The following is a 24,871-nucleotide window of genomic DNA, read 5'->3' on the forward strand; positions in this document are numbered from 1 at the left end:
CTGAAGTTAACCAGAAAAGCTTTCTGTATACATATCAAACAAGTCCCCAAAACTAATTTCCAGCCAGCTCCTGTTACATAATCTACCAAACATCAGTTACCTAGCGCATCCCACAGAGGAGAAAGCACGAGAGAAAGAGAAAAAAAGACAAGGAGGAAGAGAGGAAAAGGCAAAAATAAATGAAAGTCAGGTTGTCCTGACTGATGATGTGATGCTGTAAACAGGGAAGCTTTTTTCTAACAATTAAAGAGCAGGGGCTTATTGATTTCCAATGGTGCTCTCGAGTGACTTGCTGGCTGTCACAATGAGGCCCCGGGTAAGGTGACCATGTCTCTGCTCAACGTGATAAACCTTGCATGTCATCAGGTAGGGAGGACGCGGTGTCCCCCTCTCTGCCTCACAGACTGCCGCTACAGCATTTATCATTGTGGGATGTGGAATTATGGGGCGCTTCATTTAGTAATGAAGTCACCAAGGAGTTGGTGAGTGCAGCCGGCACATACCAAAAGAGGAGTAAGTGAGTCAAAGCTAAGACCATTTGAGCACAAACATTTAAAAGTTAATCTGCTTATAAAGATGCCAATTCTACATGCGCAATAGGAATTTTCTTCAGATGACATCTTGGCCAGCAAGGCAATCATGCAACTCAATGTGCGGCTTTATGGGCATCATGGGAAGTGGTGGCAACCTAGATGAGGGGTCAACTGCAGTCTTACTCTGGCAAAAAACAACCATAAATCAGAAGACAAGCTGTCACTCGAGTAGATCCATCATCGGCCAACCCGCGGTGCCTAACGCATGCACGCATACACATACACACACAAGTGCTTGTACGACGGTGAGGAAAATAGAGAAAAGGCCCATGCAGATTGATTGGCTCTTTTAAATGAGTTGCAGTGGGGTTATGTTGATCGATTCCATGGATAATTGACTGATTCTGGTGTTGTTAGAAGTGGAGTAATGGCTACATGTCAGCGCTGTGATGTGACACAGCCCGCAGGCGTCTTCAGTTATAGACGTGGCTGAGAAGGGAAGTTGAGAAAATGCAAAGAAATTATCCTTAGTTTTTGCTCTACCCCGAGACCGGCTCAGGCAGTCTCACAGTATTATGTTTATACCAGGGCATTTAGAAATCCCAGTGGTATGATTCACAATGCCGTCAACAGTACAGATGCTGCTCTTTCTGTTTAGCAAATCTTCAGATGCTGTATATAGTGATGTGTTGTAGCGCACAGCACACACCACCAGAGGTCAGTCTCTACTGGAACAGGAAGCTGAGTGTTGTAGATGAATTAGGAACTCAATCAAGCCTATTTTTTTGTTTCTAAGGAAATTAAGTTTAAAAACATTTTCTTTTTGACAAGAGCTTGTGGAACAAGCTCTTGAGCAAACTCACCACTTGAATGCATCGCCCAGCTATCCCAACTACATCAGGTGGGGTGTTTGTGTTTGTGTTTGTAAAACACAATGCTAAATTATATACCCCCGTGAAATGCTGGGGAGGTATGTCAAAAAAAGAAAAATGCCGAAGCCTATCCTGAGATCTTTAGACCGTTTAAGTTTTAGCAGGCATATTGTGGCAAGAGGTCACAATGATGTGCTTGCTGAAAACACATGAAGCTAAAAGAAAGCCATGCAAAACTTATATATTTGGAAAACATCACCAACTGATGAAATCCGCAAAATAGAAGCGCTTCCCATACTAAAAATATCTTTTCTGCCAAGCTCATTTGCGCTGTTTTAGTATCGAATCCTGGCTGTAATGCATGCTGCATATGAATATCCCTTTTTATTGTCGCCTGGAATAAAAGTTGATTGGAATTTTTATGGTTGAGAATTCAGCCAAATGGAGAGGCTTCTCATCTAAAAATTCTACACCTCCGCCGGCAAGTCGCCATTCTCTCAAGTCTAGACCAATCAATGATTTAACTTGTTACTCAGGCATTAAAGACATAGCCAAGGAGGAGTAGTCCATATTTGGAAACCTTCCCACTTTGTGACACAGCAATTCACAGCTGTTCAGAATTGTCAGTTGGCAATAACAGATAAAAAAAAAAAAGAAGGAAAATCAGAATACTGCAAATTCAAGATTGGGAGTTTTCTATAGATCTGTGAAAAGATTAAAGATGGAAAAAGGTCCAAAAATGACAAATCACTTCAGAGTGAAGGAGCTTTCCCCTATGGTAAGAGTCAGCCAGCTTTATTATGCGAAAAGGTGGCCACTGAGTGGAGGAAAGGACACTGATGCATAGAATGCAAAGCGACTTTTAATTATTCTTGGGAAAAGAGCACAAGCCCTTGGCTTGTTTACCACTTTACAGGAAACAGCTTATGATTGCTTTCTAATTATCTCCTTGATAATGTAAAATTTACCCCTCACCTCCTTTCCGTCCACTCCTTTCCGTAGAACACCACGCAAAAGTGATCAAGCATTCATCATTTAGCCCAAATGTTTTAACTTTTATTTGGGGGAGGTGGAGGGAGGGCTAATAGATTATGGGTAATGAAGCAGCTCCAGCAGTAACACAAATAGGACTTGTTGTGAAAGACACAGGCTATGGCACGCCTGTGCTGTGATAATCAGTCTCTCTTTTGTCTCATGATAAGCTGAGAGCCTAACCTTCACCCAAAGAGCACATCATTTCCCCTATGTGAGACTTAATGAGACATTAGCCATACTAACAAATGGTGGACGAGAAAGTGAAAGTGACTTTCCAGGTAAAGGCCGTTTGCCTGACCATAATCAGTCCCCAAGTGCAGCTAAAAGATGGAAACAACTCTGAGTCTCCGTCTCAACAGCTTGCTGTGGCTTTTATGACGGGCCTCCCAGGGCCCATCGAATGGCATGTAACATCTTAATATCCCTCAAATAGAACAGGTAATCTGCTTTTGTTGTCGGCTAGTTTACTGCGATACAGACAATGCAGTTTGTCCATTATGGCATGTAATTCTGTTTAGGTGCAACACAGAACTCAAATTCTATTGCCTATCAGCTTGGGCATATTTGTGAGGGCTTATATGGTTTATTTATTGTGTTGAGGAGTTACCAGTATATAAATAATTTTATATAGGCTTCAAAAATCAATACAGAGCACAGCTATCGTTTACCATGTATGGAATTTGCAATGCATTGATATCCTATTTTAGATCACATCAATATTCATCTGGCATTATTGAAAGATTGAATCGTGCATTAAAGTACTTTTTCTTTTGTGCCGCACAGAGTGGTTTGGAGATATGGGACTATAGACACAGTGGTAGATGGATAAAGAAAGGAAGTGACGAGCCGTTGCGTGAAGGGGCCCTGTTCCCCCGCCGGGCCTCCCAGCTCAATTAGCTCAGCTCATCCCCGCTTTCTGCTGATGGGGAAAATCAGCAACACCACACTGTACCATACAGTCCAGGGAGTCTAGCCTGTTAGTGAGTGAATGAGTGAGTCAGTGTGCACATTATGCGTCTGTTCATGTCTCACATGCAGATTTTGCATTTGTGTATCTGAGTGTGTGTGTTTGTGTGGGCTGTCTCATCTCTGTTAGACTGGATCCCCACAGTGCTCTCTGTATCAAACACCTGAACCAATTAGGCTACACTCGGAAAAAAAAAATCCCTAAAGCCACTTACAGTAATGTCATAAACAGTCATGCAAAACTTAAAGTTATAAGAGAAGTTTGTCTGGATTCACTTATTGAGATAAAAACGATGAACTGGAGAGAGACCAAGACCAAAAAGTCTGAGTTATGGATTATGAAACTCCCGCCAGAGACTAGAAAGGTTATATTTCCAACACTTTTCTGCCAACAACTCTAGGCTAAGAAAGAAACTTCTTCATGTCTAAATTTTGAACTTTTACACAGCACCAGCAAAAGGAAAAAAGATTAAAAAAATGTCTTTTACTCCTGTGGCAATCAAACTCTGAATCATCCTGAGATTAATGTTGTCCATACTGTGAATGTACTGTAGGTGTTCTGCATGTAAGCTGTAGTATATAAATCACTGAGATGGCCCGTGGATGTACTTTCAGGATGTCCTGAAGCAAAAAAAAAAAAAAAAAAAAGGCCAAGGTCTGAGGGAGGCAGGCTAAATTACAGTGTTTGGAGGCAGGGGCTGGGACCTTTTCAGAGATGTGAGGCTCATGTGTGTCTCAAAGGCAAATTGAGATGGTAAAGAGCACTCAGTGTTGGGAGAAAAAAAAAAACGTGACTGAAATTGCTTGGCCAGCACAACTCAAGGCCAAAATCTATTTAATCATGGAATAAGGACAGTTCCCAAAAAGGCAACGTAATATTCCTGCATCCAAACTGCCCCCACCTCACTTGACACGTGACCAACAGACACTTCATGACACACAATACATTAACCTGACAACACACGCTCATCTCATCCACTGCTGTAACTCTTCCCAGAAATTAATACACCTCTCACACATGCTCAGTCTTCCTTAAAACCTAGCCAAGAATGCTGCAGTGCGCCAAGTAACTAGCTAAACAAACAAAGTAAATACACTGATAATGCCGTTGATAACATCCAAGGCGAAATGAAAGGATGAAGGTCAGTAATTGAGAGAAGGTGGGGAGATAGAAGCATGGTGTGGTTTGTTTTTCTCCTGGCAGGGGTCCATCTGGGCGCGTGCGGCGGGCTCCGGGGCGGTGTAGGAGCACGTCTGTGCAGAGGTTAAGAAAAGCAATTAATCCACAGCGGAGATAATCAAAGGAACCTCCCCCTCCAGACACCTTGGTAGGGGAGGAAGAGAGAGAGGGAGAGAGAGACAGAGAGAGAGAGACAGAGAGAGACGGAGAGACAGACAGAGAGGGAGATGGGAAAATACTTGTTTACAGGCACTGCTGGCACGATCAAAAGCACAGGGGTTCAGCTCTGCCACCGGGGCCCTCCGTTTCAGGTGGAATTGATAACACTTCAGATGTACAATTCAATGTTTGTGAGAGTACTTTTACCTCCCGGTGAGAAGGCAAGGATTTTTCACAGTCTAAGCTGCATTTCCTTTCATCTCAGATTTTGCAAGGTATCAACAGATTGTCAATGGTGAGGAAGACATTTTCCCACACATAATCAAAGAATGTAGTCTGGAGTGCCTGCACTCCCCCTCCTATGACGTGCATTCAGACAGCATAGTGAGAGAAAGCGAGGAAACAAGATTAATATCTCCGGAAACTAATATATGATTACATTAATTTATCTGTGAAACAAGCACCTCACAGAGACATGATGAAGACCAAAGACAAAGCGGAGAGATATTCCATCAAAAAGCATCAATATTATCTTTTTTTCTCTCTCTCGCAACTAATAAACAGCATGTATTTGGTCGCAGTAGTGTATTTAAAAAAAGCTTAAACTGCTGGAAATTTTTACATTACATTAGACTAATGGCGTCACAACTTTTATAGTTAGGAGAATTGAAGCTTGTTGCTCCCTCTGGTGGTTCACATCTCCCTTTGGAATTGAAATAATGTGTGCTTTTGGGTACATCTAGCCTGGCTATACTCATACTCCCTTGCGCGCTTGATTTCATTTTGAACCTACAAGCTGTCTGGAAACTATGACCGTTTCTTAGCCCTGTTTTAGGGATCCAATCACGGAACGGGGAGGGACGGCAAGACAATGACGCATACTATTTGACAGATGGAAGCTTGTAGTTTTGTAGTTTTCTTACAGATCCAACATGGCTGCAGCAGATGCAAAACTCTCTTTCGATCTAGCTGTAGACGGTGTTTTAAATAGTTTAGAGCGAAAGTTGGTTTTAAAAGAAGAACAATGTTTGACTTGTTTAACTCCTGTTTCACCATGAAAAAGGATGTTTTAGCCTTGCTTCCGACAGGATTTGGCAAAAGCCTAATCTACCAACTAGCCCCGCAACCGCTCACTGCTGTAACGCTGTTGATCTGGCTACGAGCCGGGGGACAGCGGAGCCGCCGAGAGACCCGCAGCAGCTCGTCTATTGACCATAAAATCAGTGGACGCGTGTGGCTGAATGACATGAGGGGGAAATAAGGCATAAAAATAAATAATCTTGCAAAAAGCGAGAACTGGAGAAGCAAAGCAACACTCTCTCACAGACACACACACACACACACACACACACACACACACACCAACACTGCCGGTAGACTGTGAGCAGCCAGAGACACAACATGCTGCAGAAAAACATTGCAGAAGCAGAATTTAGCATTTTAGTCTCAAAGTAGAGATGGGCTAGTCTGGGGCGTCCCGGTGGCTCACACTGGTGCCCTTACCATTAAGGCTGAGTCCTTGCTGCGGCGGAGCCGGGTTCGAATCCGGCCTGAGCTCCCTTTGCCGCATGTCTTCCCCTCTGTCACCCCCTTTCTATCTGTCACTTTCAATAAAGCATGAAAAATACCAAAAAAAGAACCTTTAAAAAAAAATAAATAAAAAGAGATGGCCTAGTCTGGCTACGTAAACATTCATTTCTGTCGCTCTACATACGTCATCTGGTATAACTGATACGATTGGCTAAGAGCTATGTACAGACGCTTATGATAGACATTCGTAGCGCCCAATAAACGGCTCTGGAGAATCGTAAACCACGCCTCCTCTACAGAGAAATGAATTGCAGGTGTCCAGACTATCATCATTTGTGATATAGTCTGGTGTTAGCCAGGCTAGGGTACATCCATGTTCAAGATGTGATCACCTGCTTTAGTCTCTGCTAAGGGAGCCTGTCCATCTCCTCTCCTTTATGCTCCAACTGCACTGTTAAATCTTTAAAAATGACCATGGAGACAGAACAGCAACCACTATGGATAGCGAGCATGACACTAAGGCATTGGCATGTCAGTATATTAATAAGTACCATGTTGCTTTGATGCTGCTGTTTAGATTTTAATTTGTCCTTTTTAGATATTAAGCTCCAAACATTATCCTACCTACACTATGATGCGTGCCAAAATGTAGCTATATGATCAATTTAAAGTATGTAAACATCTTGCAGCAAAAACTGGCAGACGGTTAGCAGGTCAGCGGTGAGTAAGTGGCGGCACTTTCACAAAGTCTTGATTAGATAATTACCCATCCATATCTTGGCAATATGTTGCAAGGGAACAACGACACGCTTCTCATTAAACTGCCGACAGGCCCTGCTCCTGTGGGTTGCTATCAAAAGCAAGGTGTTCAGCAGGCACACACTTGTTGATTAAAAAAAAAAAGGATGTGCCAATATGGAAATTAGATATACTCCTTAGGGGGTAGTTGTAAGATGTGGGAGTAGTTCTAGTAACACAGAGCAGATCATGGACTGAAACCATGGCAAAAGTAAGCGAGTCTCTGGAACAGGTAATAGGGTTTATTTTTCCTGTTATGCCTCAAGTTTTGCCTGTATTTGTGCATTTGAATCCTTGGAATGGCCTGTTCACCTCATCCTACATTACTTATCACTGCAGTGCTTCCCTTAGGTTGACTTCTTTGGTCTGGCAGATGAGTTACCAGAAGACCAGTTACTGACAAGCAATGTAGCATTTAAAGGCTATTTTTAAACAAAATCGAGTCCAATTCATATAAAACGCACCATGGCCCCAGTACATTACTTCCAGCAAACTTCATGGAGATCAATGAGGGCAAAACAGCATTACCGATCTGTTTCACCTGAATATTCTCTGGTCTAGCTCAGCTAAATGCTGAATCTGTCAGCGTGTCCAGGCCTGTTTAGTAACCGGTGGGCTACCAACAATGTTGTCTTCACTTTTTTTCAGGTGAGGTGTAAACTGCATGCTTTACGAAAACGTTGCACATTACTTTGCAAAGGGAAAAAAAACCTAACCAGGATTAACTCAGTAGACGAGCAAAGATTGAAGAGTCTAGTGCTGCATTCCCATCTGATGGGCAGATGGGGATATGTGGTGTGAATCACCTGATCAACTGATTTTAGCAGTTAAACCATTAAGGCCTAAAGCGCCTGGAAAAAAATGCCTGGAAAACCTATGGGCGATTTTCAAATGACTCCCTAAAACCTGAAGTTTTTCTGGAAATTCAACACCTACTAAATAATAGATTTTTCAGCCTCTGTAGCAGATAGAAATTAAATTCAAAAAGTATTTGAGAGCTTATACCCGTGGCTTTCATACAAAGTTGAGTTTATTTGTCAAAAACCTTCAATAAAGTTTTTTTTAAAAATCAACAAACTCAGCAAATGTTACATTTGACTGAATAAAAAAATCCTATGCATAATACTAATACATGCCCATTAGCAAGATGCAAACATGATATGACCACTGGAAGAACAAGACATAGTTCTCATTAGCCTACTGTAATAAAAAAAAAAGATCATAATGATAATCATAATAATAATAATAATAAATAATAATAATGCATTTTATATATTGCACTTTTCAGGGTACTCAACAATGCATAAAGTAATATAAGACATAAACAGTCATGATTTCTCATATCATCATCACAATCAATTAGCCTATTATTATTATTATTATTATTATTATTATTATTATTATTATTAATATTAATATATTATTAATAATATTTTTATTATCTCCAGATGGCCACAAATCTGTCTGTTCTTCGGTGAAAATATGTCGTCTAAAAACATATTCCTCATCCATAAATGCCGGTCGATTGGTTCCGAGGGTTCAATATCCGGATCAGCAATTAAATCATCGGCGCTGTTTTCATCAGATCTCTTCCGTCACTTACTTCTGAGCTCCTCCGATATAGTCGTCTTCTGCCATGATTTCAAAGTTCTGGGAAAGTCCAATGTTGCATTGCGACACTCCCGCATGTATTCTGATCATGATTCTGATGCATTTCATTGGCCAAGAGACCGAAAATAGGTGAAAAAAAATACAAATACTACAAAATGACATATCCGCTGTCCCGGCCTTAATGGTAGAATGACGCAACAGCGCTCCCGGTTTTAATGGTAGAAATGCGATAATGCTTTCCCGGCGTCAATGGGTTAAGATAACATACCGTTCTGCTGTTACTACAGATGTGAACCAACCACAGACACTGCTGCATTCATGGACACATGGACTGTGCGAATATCTGACATTCTGGTTAGCATTACAAAAAAAATATTTGGCATGTGGGGGCTCTGTTGGCCTGGCAGCCCGACAGGTTTGTACAATTATAGGGGAGACACTGCACTACTACCACGCATCTTTGAGACAACCATGAGTCACATGCTAACTCAATCCACAGTCAATCACTCGTTCTTCACACCAGACTGGACTATATAATATGGTGTACGAACCACTTCACAACACTTAATTATGATACCCCATATAGCAAACTCAAAATAACAAGTAATCCGACTTTAATCTCCTTCAGTCAATGTGGAGCAAACAAAATTAACAACAGACTCTACCTTTCTACCTCAGTCTGTGATCTGCAGAGAAGTCCCATATTTTAAAAAACTGCCATATTGAAATGTTTTATTCCTTTCTTGCTGTAAAGTGTGCTTCCACTAAATCCATTCAGGCTCCTGACTCATTACACTGAAAAAGAAGTGACTCGCATGGATCAAATACTGTACATAAGAGCGCACACAAAGGAGCTTTCATTTAACCAAGCCACTGAGTGAGTAGTAACGTAACTTGAGCTTTGCTGTGATGAAACATGCTGTAGGCAGAAGCAGACACATAAAAAAATGCATTAGTCCTCACTGCTTCTGAGAGCACACTGTGTTACCTGCAGCTTTTTGAAACATCTTGAATGATAAGCTTCACCCTTTTGAGTGGACTGCCAAGTGCTGGCACGCTTTTTGTCGAGACAAACTGAATACATTGCTTTTGAAGAGCAGAGATTGGAGCCTGGAACTCTAAAAAGACATGCAAAAAAATTTGTGATGAAACTTTCAGCACCATGGACAGCAGCCCTCAAGAAGCCTGGTGAGGGAAGAGTGTGTGAGAGAGAGGCAGAGAGTGGGAAAAAAAAGAGATGGAGTAACGTGAGAGGCAATGAGTTCATTTGATAATTAAGCCAAGACATCATCTTCTCAACCCTGTGCATTTTAGCTATCCCCATGTCTGCTCTAACAAAAGTGGAGGCGCTTACCCCAAAAACACACACACATATACACACACACTCCTGCGGCAAGACCAAGCTTTTCCACAGTTTTTCCCCGTCTCTGTGTCTTAGGCTGAATAATGCAGGGCCTTTACCCAGCGCTCAAGCATGAGTGGATAATCTGGCCACAAGGACAGGCTGTGTCAACATTTCCCTTTACTTCCTTATTTATTTATTTACCCACCCGCCGTAGGACTTGGGGAGGGCGAGGGAGGATATGTGCATGGCTAACAACATGCTGGCCGAGCAGATGACCTGCTTTCAGAAGGTTCACTTTTTTATTTTTTTTTCAACCAAGAGACTTTTTAGGGGGAGAGTGGACTGTACCAAATTGAATTTGGGAGAGCTTTTCACAGACCTTTTTTTTTTTTAAACTAACCATACAAGACAGAAATATAGGGCCGCCTGCAACAAACTTAATTTTTATTATCATTCAGTCAATGGAATGTCGGAAAATGATAGTAAAATAAAAAATACATTGAATCTTGTGTCCTTGTGTTAATTGTTTGTTTGTTTATCGCTCGTTAGTGTATATTTACATTAAAATCCTTTTTTTTTTCATCTTCCTGCAGAACAGTTTCAAATGTTTGGTGGCACATCCTGCATTCAGGGGCTTTTCCAAAAATGTTCATTAAATGCACACAAAAATAATTATTATTTGAGGGCCATAGATAGAGCAATGTGGACAGAGATATGGACAGATGTGTGTCTGACTCAGAAGAGCTGCAATTATTATTCATCTAATCACTCAGTCGATCGACAGAAAAAAATATTTCTTAGATACTTCTTACTTCTTCTAACTTCTTAGATAATTGATACATCCTAAAAGTAATTTTTCATGTAGAAATGGCTGAAAATGTTGCTTTCAGTGTCTCAAATTTGAAGATTTCCCACTTCTCTCTCCGTTTTAATCACATTTAACTGAATATTAGGGTTAGAACTCTTTGGACATCAGCATGGACTTTGAGAAACCTAGATGTACATTTTTAACCACTTATAATTTATAACCACATGATTAATCAAGCAAAATAATTAGCATGTTAATCGATAATGAAGATAGTCATTCATAGCAGCTTGAGATATCAGTGAGCCAAAACGTTGTTTTAATTTCCAAAACAATGTGGCTCAAGTCCAATTCATTTATCAGTCCCTCATCCTCCAAGTATATTGAAAGTAAAGGTGAATTGTATTTAGAATGCTTGTTTTGGACATCCAACAGTCCACAACAAAGGTGAAAAAAGCTGTAAATACTCACATTTGCGAAGATGATCAAGCCGGTGTTGGTGTACAAAATTGAGGATTGTTTTTTGTTTCTCATAGTTTTCTTATTCTAATCCCAGAATATGTACATTTGGGGTATAACTTAAGTTTCAAAAGACCTAATCATAATAGTTAAGCATGGTTTGTTATTATTTTCTGTGTATAATATGCTACTTTATTTCTTTATTGATAATGCACTGTTACTTTAAGAGAGCACACCCTCACTTATGTACTTCAGTTAAGTTGTTCAACTGGAGAATCCATTGGAGTCCAAATGTTTTCATACGGTCACCTGTCATGTTAACTTTTAAATTATCTTGCAAAGCAAAGAAAATCAAGTAATTCTGACCTGCTTGATAGAAATAGAATAGTTTTTGTTTCCCCAATTCTACAATGGACAAAGAGCACATTCTTGTAAAACGAGTCTGCATCAGTTGGACAAGTGTAACCTGTCGTATTTTATGTACTTTGGTATTTTTGCTCATCATGAATTTATCCAAATTATTGGTCATTTTTTGTCTTTTCTCTCAGCACTCCAGAATTGTATAAAAGGCTGTTGTGTTTTTAGTCGAATTAAGTGCACTTTTTTTAATAGGCACATGTAAAATTATGAACTTTTGCTTTTTGCACATCTGTCCAAGTTAAATTAGGGGCATGAATCCAGCTAAATCTGCTCTGCTTAGTCAATTCTTCATTGTGGATTTAAGTGTCTTTAGTTTGTAACTATGCAGCTCTCAATTGATGTACCAAAATCCATTTTGCAGCATAAACTGCTGAGACTTAATTGTTGCACATTTAAAATGCCATTCACAATGACTTCTGAATCATGTTTGGGGTGGCTTTTGTTTTCGCTGCCTAAATAACTGTTACAATATGACTCTTAGCACAGCCAATCGCAAGCTCGGGCTTTAAGAGCCTAATCCTCTTTAATTTGTGATTACTTGTAATTCAAAATGGTGGCCCACTAAACCACGGGAGATTTATTGTTTAGAAGTCTTCCTCTGCTGTATTGCAACCTGGATACTGATAACAGAAGAATAAATATCCTGTATATATATCCTGAGCTCTCATGGTGGCATTCAAGTAAATTACCATAAAAATCACTGTACAAATATTTTGGCTTCAATCATTGAGCATAAATTGCTAAATAGCTGGGAGCCCTCTTCGCATTCAGAGAATGATTTCATTGGCATTCTTGTGGCAGATGACTTTAGCCTCACACGTTCCTCACACAAATTAGAATGTGAGAATTAAGAGGGATTTCATACAGCACGATAAGTGTATTTTAAAGGCAGAACTGATTAAGCTTGAGGGAAGAGGGAGGAATTAGGTAATTATCTCCAAACAGACACCACTGCTGCTCTGCTGTGTGACAGAGCAGGCCCAACACTCCAGGATCAAAGCGCCAAGTCTATTCTCAACAACAAACCCAAGTTTGCATTACCTGATTTAACCACCTACCTGGCAACCCATGGCTCTCAGGGCACAGGTATATATGAAAGAGCTGGTGTCTTGTGATCTCTACGTGAAAAGCATCACTCAGTCCACATAATACTATTGAAGATGACGCATTTCAGTTACTTCAAAAGGAATGCTAAGTTTGTGTTTACTTCTAATTTATTTATAGAATTCCTGGCATAAGATTTATTTTGTCTACTAGGTTAATTCATTATTGATTTCAAGGGCAGGATGTTTGAGCCATTACAGAGAGCTGTGGAAGTTCGGCAAGGCAACCTTTCAGAAAAGTAGTTTGGAGACATTGGGGCGCTACTTTTTCCTTTTAATTAGAACTGTAATGTCAAGCAGCAAAAGTGTGTGACAGAGCAGGTAGTAAAAATACAAGAAATGGGAGGAGGGGTATTCAATTAAATGAAGTTTTGTGAAGTTGCTACCTGCTCTCACCTCATGTGCTGACTCACTCGTGATATTTTTAACTTATTTGACTATTTTTGTCAGAGTCGTTAAGGCTAGGCTATTTTTTTGCCGAAAGTGATTATGTTGGTGTCCTACCTGCTCGTAGCAATTCTCCCAGGTGAGGTTCAGGAGGCACGAGGAGAACAGCTCATCTTCGGTCCGGGCATAACCGTCCATGGTGTGTGCCAGCCGTCGCGGTTGGAGGAGTCTGCGGAGTTCTTATGTTGCAAACGAAGGTTTTTGTCTCTTATTTGTCTTCCCTCGACGAGTTTGTCTCTCTCTCTGCCCCGCTCGCTTCTCCGTCCGGCGCCGTTGAAGCTGTCAAACGAGCAGCGGCGGTGTGCTGGCTGCTGCTTCCCCTGTCACGTGGGCGGCTTCTCCCAAAAAAAAACCCAGAGTGGGGTGCTTTCGAGGGTGATGTTTCCCAAAGTGGGGTCCGCGGACCGCATGTAGGCGTCGAGAGTGGGTCAAGAGTGTCCTCAACAATAGGAAGAATACTGTAGTGTAAATTTACTACCTCTCTGAGTGAGAAAAGTGGATTAAAGACCAAGTCGAAGTTCCTTTTAGTTTTCTTTATTATCAAACATCAGAATACATTGCCTAGGTACAGCAGAGGAGAACTTTGTAGATTTCAAGGTGTCCCGAGTCCAATGTTCTCTCTGGCTTTTCTGTCTGTGTGTAAGATGATTTAATTTGAATGTTCCAACCCATACGCAACGCATCGGGAACAAGCACGCTGCTAAGTCTACTTTTTAATCTTAAAAGGATACAACCTATACTTGTCAATTTAAATTCCAACACCTCGACTGTCTGACAACTCCCAGATCTTACAGTTCAATATTCTGGTTTAAACCAGTTGTTACAGTTCTGTTCTGAACAAAAGGTCAGACTGTGGCTTCTCTTAGTAAAGCAGAACACTAAAAGTAGCATGAAATATACCACTTGTTGCATAAAATATACTACAATACTTTCAATGTCACTCTTTGTCGCTTTGTTGTTGTTATCTCTTACCGTGCAATGCATTAGTTCATCCTCCTGAAGAAGCAAGCTAGTTCATCAAGTGCACCTGGTGCTCCAGGTGCAATTAGCTCCAGTTTAAAACAAGCTCTCCTGGGTTGGTCAAAAAACATCCTTCTTCCACTTATTCATTAATATCTGCTACACTCAATCGTTTGTAGTCCTAAATTGACATTTTGGACACTATAAAACCATTTGCTAGCATTTTGCATCCTTGCTGACCTGCTGCTGAACTGAAAGCAATGCATTATGGGAAGTTTTGGGGACAAATTTAAGGGGACTATAGAGAGAAAACAAAATAACTGTATTTTCGTAGGCCAACCCAGAAGTAGCATCACCATGGGGTCTATTGAGAATTCACCTAAGGGATTTTTGCATTGGATTTTGAATCATGGCAGAAGATAAGCTCTGTGTCAAATACACGTTTCTGAAGCTTACACGTTTTGTTCAGCAGGATCATCTTCACAAATAAACACCACTTTTATTTTGTATGAAGTGTTAATGCAGCTGATGCTATTGTGAACTATACCACCATTGCATGACTTAAACGTCATAGCCGATATACAGTCTCTGACGAGCTAACCAGCGGTTTTGACAAGCTAGTGAATCCGTAGCCTGATATATTGTTTATTTACATAATTTACAATAAAAGTTTACAAGAGCTCTGAAAAACACGACTAGAGGCTGTAGGGCGGACCAGTGAGAGAATTGCCATCTGTGTCCGGCATGATGACGTCCAATGTCCCCGACAACACTGTAGTCCCATTTAGCTACTGATTAGCAACCGCCTTTTTTAAGGACGCGTACAAACTCCTACGGAGTAGTGGCTTGAGTGACTTGAATTTCAGTTAAAGGAGCAGTGTGTCGGATTTTTGGCAGAGGACTTTTGGCCGAAATGGAATATAATTTATTCATTCATTATACTTAACCGATTATCCGAACTCAGGTTGTGGGCAGACAAATAGAGACAGAAAACTATTCATGCTTTTATTCACACCAAAGGCAATTTAGACCAAATTATCAATTAAACCTAAGCTGTGGGAGGAAGCTGGAGGACCCGGACAACAGCCACTCTGACACAGTGAGAGCGTACAAATTGCACACAGAAGAACCACATGCCGGATTCGAACCTGCGACAATATAACTTATATTTGTATATATTTATATTAGTTTCTTAATATAAGAAAGACTGTACATTTTTTTGACTGATGTCAAAGTTCTCTGACTGGGGTCCTCCTTATGTACCATCAGCACCTATACATTTTTTCACATACAAATTCAGCCCTATGTTCCCTCATAAACTTTATTTTCATCCTAAAGAAGCCTCTATGTTCTCTCTGCACCATGTTTTGTCAGCATCAGAGCCAGCTCTTTCATAATGGGCACATCACGCTGATGGGGTCAGGGTAAGGGAGTCAGGGTTAGCTACGACAACTTGCAAAACACTCATGATGTATTTATGTGACGTGAATTTTAAAAAAAAACAGCATACACCAAAACACTTTTAAATGTTGCATTTTATTTAAAACTAGCAAACACATAATGCATAATGCAAGTCCCTACACAACAATGGCACACCCACACAGCTGTTTGAGTAGATGTCTTCCCAGGACTGTGTGAGCATGTGCATGTGTGCTGTGTGTTTTTGGCTGACATTTTCCTCACTCTCCTGTTACTTTTGTTACTGAGGGGCAACACCTTCATCATTCTTACTATTAGCACAGAGAGACTAGTGACATTATGCAATTCCCTGCATAACTCTGCCTAGCTTCAGCTCGTGGAGAGGTCTAATCAGACAGAATAACTGAAAACACATGCATGAGTTTGCAGGCCATTTAATTAGGATGAAAAACTGAAATTAAACCTAAAAATGTTAGACGTATAATTCTTCCAAGAAGTATGCAAAAACTTTCAATCACTTTTAAACCCCATTAGAACCTATAATTTGTACCTCATTCTCTTCTAATTGTACTCACCTGCAGTTTTGGACAGTTCAAATGTAATACAGTCCATTGCACCCGAGATACATCTAGAGGCTAATTTGCATCAGCGTATTCCCAAATCAGGGGTGACGGAAATGTATCAATACAAAGCACAGTAAGCAAATTAATATGTGACCAACAACAAGTGAAAAAGCTCAGTAACATACATTATAATAATATTGATATGTCAATGTAGTTTACCAACTGCATATATTTACGTGACTTGCCGTGACTTGCATACTTGCCGACCAGCTAAGTATGCGTATAATGTGCTGTTGGTCAGTTGTGCTATAGTCCCACAGTTTTGCTTCCATGATAGAAAAACTTTAATGCTGCTTCAAAAGATGAGCCCTGCTGGTTTTATTGTTGCCATGCAGCATTCAAGAGGCTGATTTCCATCTGAGCCACCAGGTGAATGCAGTAAACTAGCTGCTGGGATAGAAAAGCTGCAGTACTCTGGAGCCAGGACAACCACTGCTGTAATAGAAGACGTCTGTCCACATTTGAATAGGAGGAGGTGGACCACTGGGAGGAAGAAACTGGAGGAGAGATTCTCTGGGTATGCTATAAGTCTTCATCCATTTAATCGGCAGATCCGTAAAACTCAGTTTCCCTACAAAGAATCATGCAAAAGCATCACTTTTAAATCTTGTGTTTACCAGAAATGTGCTCATACTTTTATTGGAAATGAGCATTTCAGTGTGAAAAAGGCATTAAAAAAGTGGGGGCTGCCTTGAATGTCATTACAGTACTTTGTACTTCAAAATAGTAAATATACAGTATGCAATGAGTGGCAGAACATGCCATTATGAACAGTTCTAAAACATTTTTTTATTTTAATATGTATATAAAACTTTGATAACTTTCCTTGCCTTGAATTCAGCGTTAATTGGATTTGTATTGTTTCATTAGTCACATAGACTATAATAGACTACAAGTTTTAATCAAGAGCAATATAATAGATTAGATTAAAAAGTCTGCCTGAAATTAAAACTTTATTCGTACAGCTTTAGACAAAAACTCGCAGTTCAAGTACAGTATGTCAACTATTAGAATAATTGTGGAAAACAGAAGAAACCAGCACAACATTGTATGACAGAATTTATTATCCACGTGCAGCCATGCTGAGCACAGAAAATCTTTCAGCTCACTGCAAACTATACAAGAAGAGCTGCAAGCAGGGCTCATTTGGAGAGCTGTCTTTTAGCACACTATTTATTGTGATGTGAGACCCGAGCAGTGAGACGGCCCTTTTGTTCATCAGCTTTCTTTGCTGGCCTCCTTGTTTGATCAGACGCGTTTGCCACGCATGATCTGCACCCGTTTGAAGTGTGGTCAATTGGCGCAGCGCTGTGCATTTTCTTTTTCCTGGTAGAAATTGTCTAGAATTCACTGCAGTAGTGAGTATAGAAAGACAGAATGACAGTGAATGTCCCCCATGGTGACTGGTCATAACACAGCCTTCATATTTCATCGAGTTGATCTCACAAGGCTTGTTAGCCGTGTCAATACTGCAAATTGTGGAATAAAAATACATTAAATTGCTATGCCTTTTAACAGCAATAAATAAACTATATTGCAGCGCTTTAAGCTTCCTGTAACAGTTGCAGGTCTGAGTGATTTTACCCTTTTTGATGGTTGTGTTGCATATTTTAATGGAAAAGCATTACTGGGGGGGAAATGTGGTCAACCAACTCAATGCCTTAAAAGAAAGAAAGCTCTGATCTGGAGGAAAAGGAAAAGAATGATGCAAGCAAAATGAAGAGCGGTTTGTTCTTTAGCCTTATCTGTCACCATCAACCATAATCTGTCCTGTGCTGTAGATTAATTTAAAGATTATGGAGTGCCATACATTTGCACAGTGCAGGGAAGTGCCAAGGCACAAGAGAAATCACAAATTGTGTCGCCAGCTCCTTTCTGAATATATGGCACAGCTCAGCTTGTTCGTGTACTTGTGCCTGTATCTTCTGCGAGCCTTCCCTGATCTGTTTCTTCTTCTGCCTGGTGACACATGAAAGCTTTCACGGAACCAAATCAACAGCCTGAGATAATTCAGTGTGACAATGTAACAATTGTGTTAGTGTGATTTTATGTGGGGATGTTTCTATCGTTCACACGTATCTCGCGAAGGCTGCGGCAGGGAAATTGGGTGAAAGTTCAGGACAGCCACCAATCCGGCCGCATTGAGTGGGAAATAAATGAGGTCAAATCAAATATTGTTTCCCCTCTCTGCCGACAGGTAGTGGCTGCACATTTCTGCACAGGTGCCTTCAGTAGTCGCGTGATTCATTTCAAACTGGCAGCCCATTTTAAACATGCAGTCTACATGCCACATCTCCCCTACATAACCAATTTATCAAGCCTAACCCGGCGGTACGTGCATATACTCCCATATCACAGAGAAGGCTGGAAAGCAACTGTCATAGATGGCATGATTGAATTGTTCCCTTGCACTGTCACCAGAGGGGCTATTACTTCAAATTAGCATACAAATTCAAACCAGGACAGATGGATTTGTCACATTCCAGTCGCCATCTTCCTGGAAGATTGGCTGTGCTTGTGCTGTGTGATGGAGATAAGACACCTGTCTCGGCTCCGATTGGTGGCTGCGTTGGTGGGGGAAAGGACCGGCGTGGGATGGGAGGAGGACTGCGTGGGGGGATGGATTTCCTGAAACGCTGAGGTGTTCTGCAATAAACTTCCCTACCCACGGTCTCAAATGATGATGAGGCACCATACTGGACTCTGTGGGTGGTGGGAGATTGAGCTGTAGCGAGGTGGTGATTCACACTGTTTGGAAACACGCTGAACAATACCTGTCTGGTATTTGTTTGTGTTTGCTACTTTTGTTGAGTTACTGTCAAAGAGGCACATATAATGGCCTCTAACATCAGCCCAGGGTGCACGGATGGGTGTGCTGTGAACAGCTGTGACAGAAAATGTACAATATATCCTTGACCTTAAATAAGTTTTCCGCTCCAACAGCTAAACAAAAAGGTAAATCTCATTCCAACTCTGCTAGAATTTCAATATCTGAGGAATCCATTAGCCCATACAGCCCTAAAAGTAGGGCTGCACGTATACATCGTGACACAAAATACAACTTGGAGACATGTGATTTCCACTCATAACCATGGAAGTGTGAATCAATGGAAAGTATTGAGCACGAAAAACTGCTCTTACCTCAGGATCAATTTAATATAATTTCCAAATCAGCTCAAACTAATGGCTTTTCTATTGACTTCACTTTGGAGAGAGTCTAATCTCGCTGGCACCATTTTGTGGTTCTGTGTACATTCCCAAGCAAAAGGCCATCCACTTAAAAACTTGTCTCCCAACAGTCCAAAAAATATTAAAGCACACATGCTAATTTCCTGACTTAGCATATTACACAATCTGCGGGCTTAATTTAAAACTCCCTTAGCAGGTCTAGTATCTCTGCCTGCCTACTTCCAGACACTACAGAGATTGTGAAAAATGCTTACCGGTTCATTTCTGCCTCTATCCTCAGGTCAGTGTTATGTATATTCCCTTACAATTGATGTAAAGTTGAGATGCAGAGCAGAGGAAGGCGAGGTTATGCTATCACAAAGGCTACCTGAGCAGAAAGAAATGTGGATAAGAAGCAGTTAAAGAAATTGGTTTTTAAAAGGTGATGCAAGAAACCTTTGATTTCCATTCGTCATGGTGCCCAGACAAGGTATAGCTCAAACTTATTGATAAAAGAATCATTTTGCTTTTTCGTGCTTCCAATACATCCACAGTGAATCGTCTATCCACCTGGAGATGTAACAGGTAGAGCTGAACCAATAATAACCATTCAATCAATTAGTCGACTGACTAAAAATTAATCTAAAGACTTTTGAATAATGGATTGATCTTTTGAACAATTTTTCAAAGCCAAAATGCCAAACACTTTCAGAAGCAGCTCATGAAATGTAAAGAAATACTTCTTCTTTGTCCTACATAGTAAACTGATTACCTCTGTGTTTAGGACTGTTGGTCAGACACGACAAGACAATCAAGTGTCACTTTTTGCTTTGGGAATGTGGCTTTTTCCCCAACAATTTATCGACCAAATGATTTATAAGGTGCAGTGTGTACAGTGGTATCTAGCTTTCCATGCATGTTAGCAGAACCGATGGTGGCCTTCAGGGTAATGTAAAAACATGCAAGTCCCTCTCAAGAACCAGGGTTTGCTTTGTCCGTTCCGGACTACTGCAGAAACACAGAGATGCAACATGATAAGATCGGTCCCTATGTAGATATTCATAGCCCGCTTATCTGAACTGGAGTCGCGGGCCTATGGAGATATGAAGTGCTCATTCTAAATTAAGGAAAACAAAATGATTCCTGGTTTCAGGTGAGTATACACTATCAGAAACATAATTATAAATATTTAATTTCTTTCAAAAATTGTGGCAGGTGCTGAGGCTTGGTAAGCTCATTACTAATTCCAGAACGCCAGATTTTAAAAAAGAATTTCAAACTTGTAGTCAACCGACTTGAGTGACATCACTTAAAGCAATATATCTGGCTTTGTGCAGCTCTAATGTCACAAAAGTCATCATACAACTATTTTCACATGTAAATAGACTGATATGTAAAATAGGTGGCTGTCCCATAGCATTAGATTAATTGCTGAATAAAACATTAGTTGTAGTCCTACCAATTATGTCCACACAACTTTTTTTCGAACCAAAATGATATAAGAAAATGCATATTGAATATTAAGTTAACTGGTTCTTATTTCTATCTTATTACTTAGACGGGGCAGATGCATGTATATTTATAGGGCTTTATATACTGTATGTGTGTAAATGTTTATATGTTTATGTACATCTGTTTAATGGTGCCTATGTGAGTATGTGTATGAATATGTATATGCATCTAGCCTACGCTGTTGTAGTTTATGTTGTTTATTTTTTTCGGTTCGAAAAGAAGAATTAATAAAAAAAAAATAAAAAAAATATGTAAAATAGGTGGCTGCCCCATAGCATTAGATTAATTGCTGAAAAAAACATTAGCTGTATTCCTACCAATTATGCCCACACAACATTTTAAGACACAACTGGCTTTAAAATGTCCTTTGAAGTTAAAGGTCCTTGTGAGAGACAGGTTAAAAAGAGGTTCGTTTTCAAAAGCCAAACCATAATTCTAAATGCCAGCTTTCTGTTAAACGCTGTACCCCATGTCCAAGTCTGGACTAAAATGTCTGGATGATATGAAATGAAATTATATGAAACATGAAAAAGCTCAAAGCTCGCTTCAAAGACTGTGGCTACTGTTTATTTCTCATATATTGACTATCATCTCACTAATTAATTGCTCCTGGACATCCAGAGGTCCAGGCTCAAAAACGGAGGCGATAGAGCCTTTTTTCAGTGTCGGCCCCTAAACTGTGGAACAGCATACCTTTTTATGTAAGAAGTGCCCAGACCGTTAATCAATTTAAAGCGATCTGAAGACCTATTTATGCTCTCTGGCTTTCGACTCTGGACTCAGGGTACCTTGTTTATCTAATTTGGTGTTCTAATGTTTTATTGATTGAGTGTTTTATTGATGATGTTTTATTGTTTCTTAGTTCATATTTATTGCTGTATTTATTATCTACTGCTATATTTATATTTGTGCAGCACTTTGGTCAACTGAGGTTGTTTTAAATGCGCTATAGAAATAAACTTTGACTTGACTTGAAATGGTTGGAGTGTACCTTTAAGAAGTTGAATGTTTCAGCTCTAAAACCAGGATCAAGAAACCAACAATGCAAAAACACAAACTGGCAGCTGCCAAGTAGTAGTAACTAGTCCTTTGGAGTGTTCGGACTGGGATGCTCCCCAAGTGCTCTACCCTTCTGACCACCACCCTCCTACATGTTCACAGGCCTCTCATGAGGCCAGTTAATCAGACTCTTCGTGGAGTTCACGCTCCGACACTCCCAGGCAGCTCGTCTTGTTTAAGTTGTTGACCCAAAGACTGAAAGGGGGAAGAAAGTTTGTCAGAGCTCATCCAACTTTCCTTGCTGCTAAGGAACTCTTACAAGTTAGGTGTTGGACGCGACATTTAAATTCTAACCCGACAGCCATGGTTTGACTGAAGTTAAAATAAATACAACTTTAAGTTATGTCAGCGAGCATTATCCTGGTTACTCTCTAGATCGCCACAGTGCTTAGAATTCAGGCTTTACCTTCTACATTAGAGAGGCGCTGACACAAAGCAGTACAGCCAGAACAGGCTCCAGCACAGCAGGGATTTCACACTGATCTTCTTCCGAAACATTTGTAATTAACATTCCCCCTCACTCCAACTGTTTCTGAAGCTATCAATATCCCAGTAAGAAGATTTAACTTCCCTGAAGAGCTAGAAAACGAGCTGGATTTGGCAGGTCAAAACGTGATTGCTCAGTTTGTGTCTGTGCGTGTTAGGGTTAAGTGAAACGTTTATGCACAGATTATCCTGTTACTTTAATGCTGACACTGGAAAAATGTTTTATAACAAAATCATTTTTATTAAGTTGAACAGCGACAGGAAATGTGACCCTCTTAGCATCTCCATGACAAGAGAACAATACATTATGCCTGCATCAATATACAGTATAAATTATATTTGATCAAAAGCTTCCATGGACTCGTGCCGTTTCAGCAGCAGAAGCAGGACAACAGCCAAGAATCCTGAGCTGTGTCTTAGAACAGATGTTTAAAAGAGGAATGTCGAAATTTACATGAAATATCATGCTTTAAACAAGAATGATTAATCACTAAATTCCTGATAACTGGTCATTAACAGTCCATTTCTGGTAGTGCTTAACCCTCTGGGCTTAAAAAAAACACAAATTGGCCCTTTAAGGATACAGTTCAATCATCATGAAAATACATTACACAAAATAAGACAAAAATATAATTCAAAATGAGGTTGTTGGTAGAATTTCAAAAAAAGGAAAATAAATTTGACCGTTCAAATAAGTTCAGCTTTCACTATGTACAGAAACTGAGGATGCCGTTGCAGCACATGCAGACCTTCTTAGTACTGAGTGTATTCCTTGGATGAGATTTTTGCAATGATACGCTCCAACTGTCTCTTTGCTTCACACTGGGGGAAGTTACTCATCTCATAATACTGCGGGGCAATTTTCACCAGCCTAGGAAAGAAAGCGAGTAAACATTAGTCACAAAAATTGTCTACAGTGTTTACTTGTGGGAGGACGCTGTTCTTCCATATTCACACAATGACTGCCAGTGCAGGCTCAACAAATTTGATGCTTAATGTACAAGGTCACAGAGGGAGGAGAGAAACACAGGTAGCAGGCTTACTGCATTACAAGTATTTGCAAACAAGCAGAGATTTTATTCTTCTTAGGCCAAAGAATTTCAATTGATGAGTGACATTTTTAGGGGGGCGCTCCGTCTGTGTTGGCTCTGTAGTCCAGCATGCTGCTTTGGAAACAATATATCCAAGGGCAAAGTTTTGCTTTAATTAAGTGTGCAACACACTGGCAACAACTAGGCAACTTCTACATTTGCTGCATGTCTCTCTTTTCATGCTCCCTGTTCATGGATACGCCAAAAATACACTAAAAGGAACGTCTTTACAAACAAGGGCCGCTTTTTTAAATTGTTTTTGATTAATTCACACGTGAATATCCTTTACCGATCTGCTGTTTTTGTCATGAATACTTTGACAGACATAGTGAACATTACAGAAACGCTGCATCAGTTCATAAGGTTGATTTTCCTGAGCTTTCGCACATGAACAAAGGCATCAACCAATCTTGTTCTGATACTTAGGACGATTAAAGCTCTAGACATATACAGTCCTTTGCCTATACATACCTATTCAAATCTTTGAAGTGTTGCAAATTTGCATCACTGCGGGTCTGAATGTCTGCAGGTGAATATTTTGCATTTTCCTGTTGTTTATTTGTCACGCCCATAGACTGTACATAAATAATGGGCTTCCGTGAAGTCACCCATTGGTTTGTGAACTGCCTGTTTGAAGCATCAAGTCCCCATCTTGCTTTACGTCCGTGGCCATCTTTGTTTTTTGAAAACGGAAGAGGCCGTATTTTGACTGGGGAAGAGCGAGGGGTGGATCTTTGGGTGGATCTGTCCATTGCACTGGCCGTGTTAGTGATCTGTCAATCACAAGGTAGCCACGCCCAAAATCATACCATGCTTTATCATCTATTTTCTTTTAAAAGTGACCATTATTTACACAATTAACATTATATTGAATTGAAAAGATGACTTGAAACTAGTGTTTCAGACCATAATCTTGCCACAAGCATTTTTACTGAGGTAATAAATCAAGTGAGAAGTAGTTTCATTTTGTATTGAATTAGATAGGACCGGACTTCTTTTGCAACCGATGGTGTCTACCCCTGCTGGACTTTTGAAAGAATGCAGGCAAATATGATAAAACAGCTGATGCATGCTGATGCTAATAGCATGTATGCATAAGAGACAAAACAGACACTTCATTTAAATCAAAGCCTGACATTGTACTGGATTACAACAACATGCCTAACAGATGTTTGGATACACATAGAGAAACACAAAAAGATGCACAATTCAAAGGATATATCTCTGAAGATTGCCAATACATGGGAAGTGATTGTGCAGAAATACAGGGTATTTCACAAAGACATATTT

At 40.2% G+C, this 24,871-nt stretch overlaps 2 protein-coding genes across 3 annotated transcripts in view; both read right to left on the reverse strand.

Annotated features, from left to right (window-relative positions):
- ppargc1a (peroxisome proliferator-activated receptor gamma, coactivator 1 alpha) overlaps positions 1-13,553 on the reverse strand; it is a 265,870-nt gene extending 252,317 nt beyond the window's left edge. The window contains exon 1 of the mRNA XM_059354830.1: positions 13,321-13,553. Within this exon, the coding sequence (XP_059210813.1) occupies positions 13,321-13,401 (81 nt within the window). The 5' untranslated portion in view covers positions 13,402-13,553. The remainder of the gene's footprint in view (positions 1-13,320) is intronic.
- Positions 13,554-22,710: 9,157 nt separating this feature from the next.
- The window catches only part of dhx15 (DEAH (Asp-Glu-Ala-His) box helicase 15), a 31,167-nt gene continuing 29,006 nt past the window's right edge, over positions 22,711-24,871 (reverse strand). For both annotated transcript variants that reach the window (XM_059354921.1, XM_059354920.1), the window contains exon 14: positions 22,711-23,361. In XM_059354921.1, the coding sequence (XP_059210904.1) occupies positions 23,244-23,361 (118 nt within the window). In that variant the 3' untranslated portion in view covers positions 22,711-23,243. The remainder of the gene's footprint in view (positions 23,362-24,871) is intronic.

The sequence above is a fragment of the Centropristis striata genome, chromosome 17 (assembly GCF_030273125.1).
Source record: "Centropristis striata isolate RG_2023a ecotype Rhode Island chromosome 17, C.striata_1.0, whole genome shotgun sequence".
In the NCBI taxonomy this organism is placed as follows: domain Eukaryota; kingdom Metazoa; phylum Chordata; class Actinopteri; order Perciformes; family Serranidae; genus Centropristis; species Centropristis striata.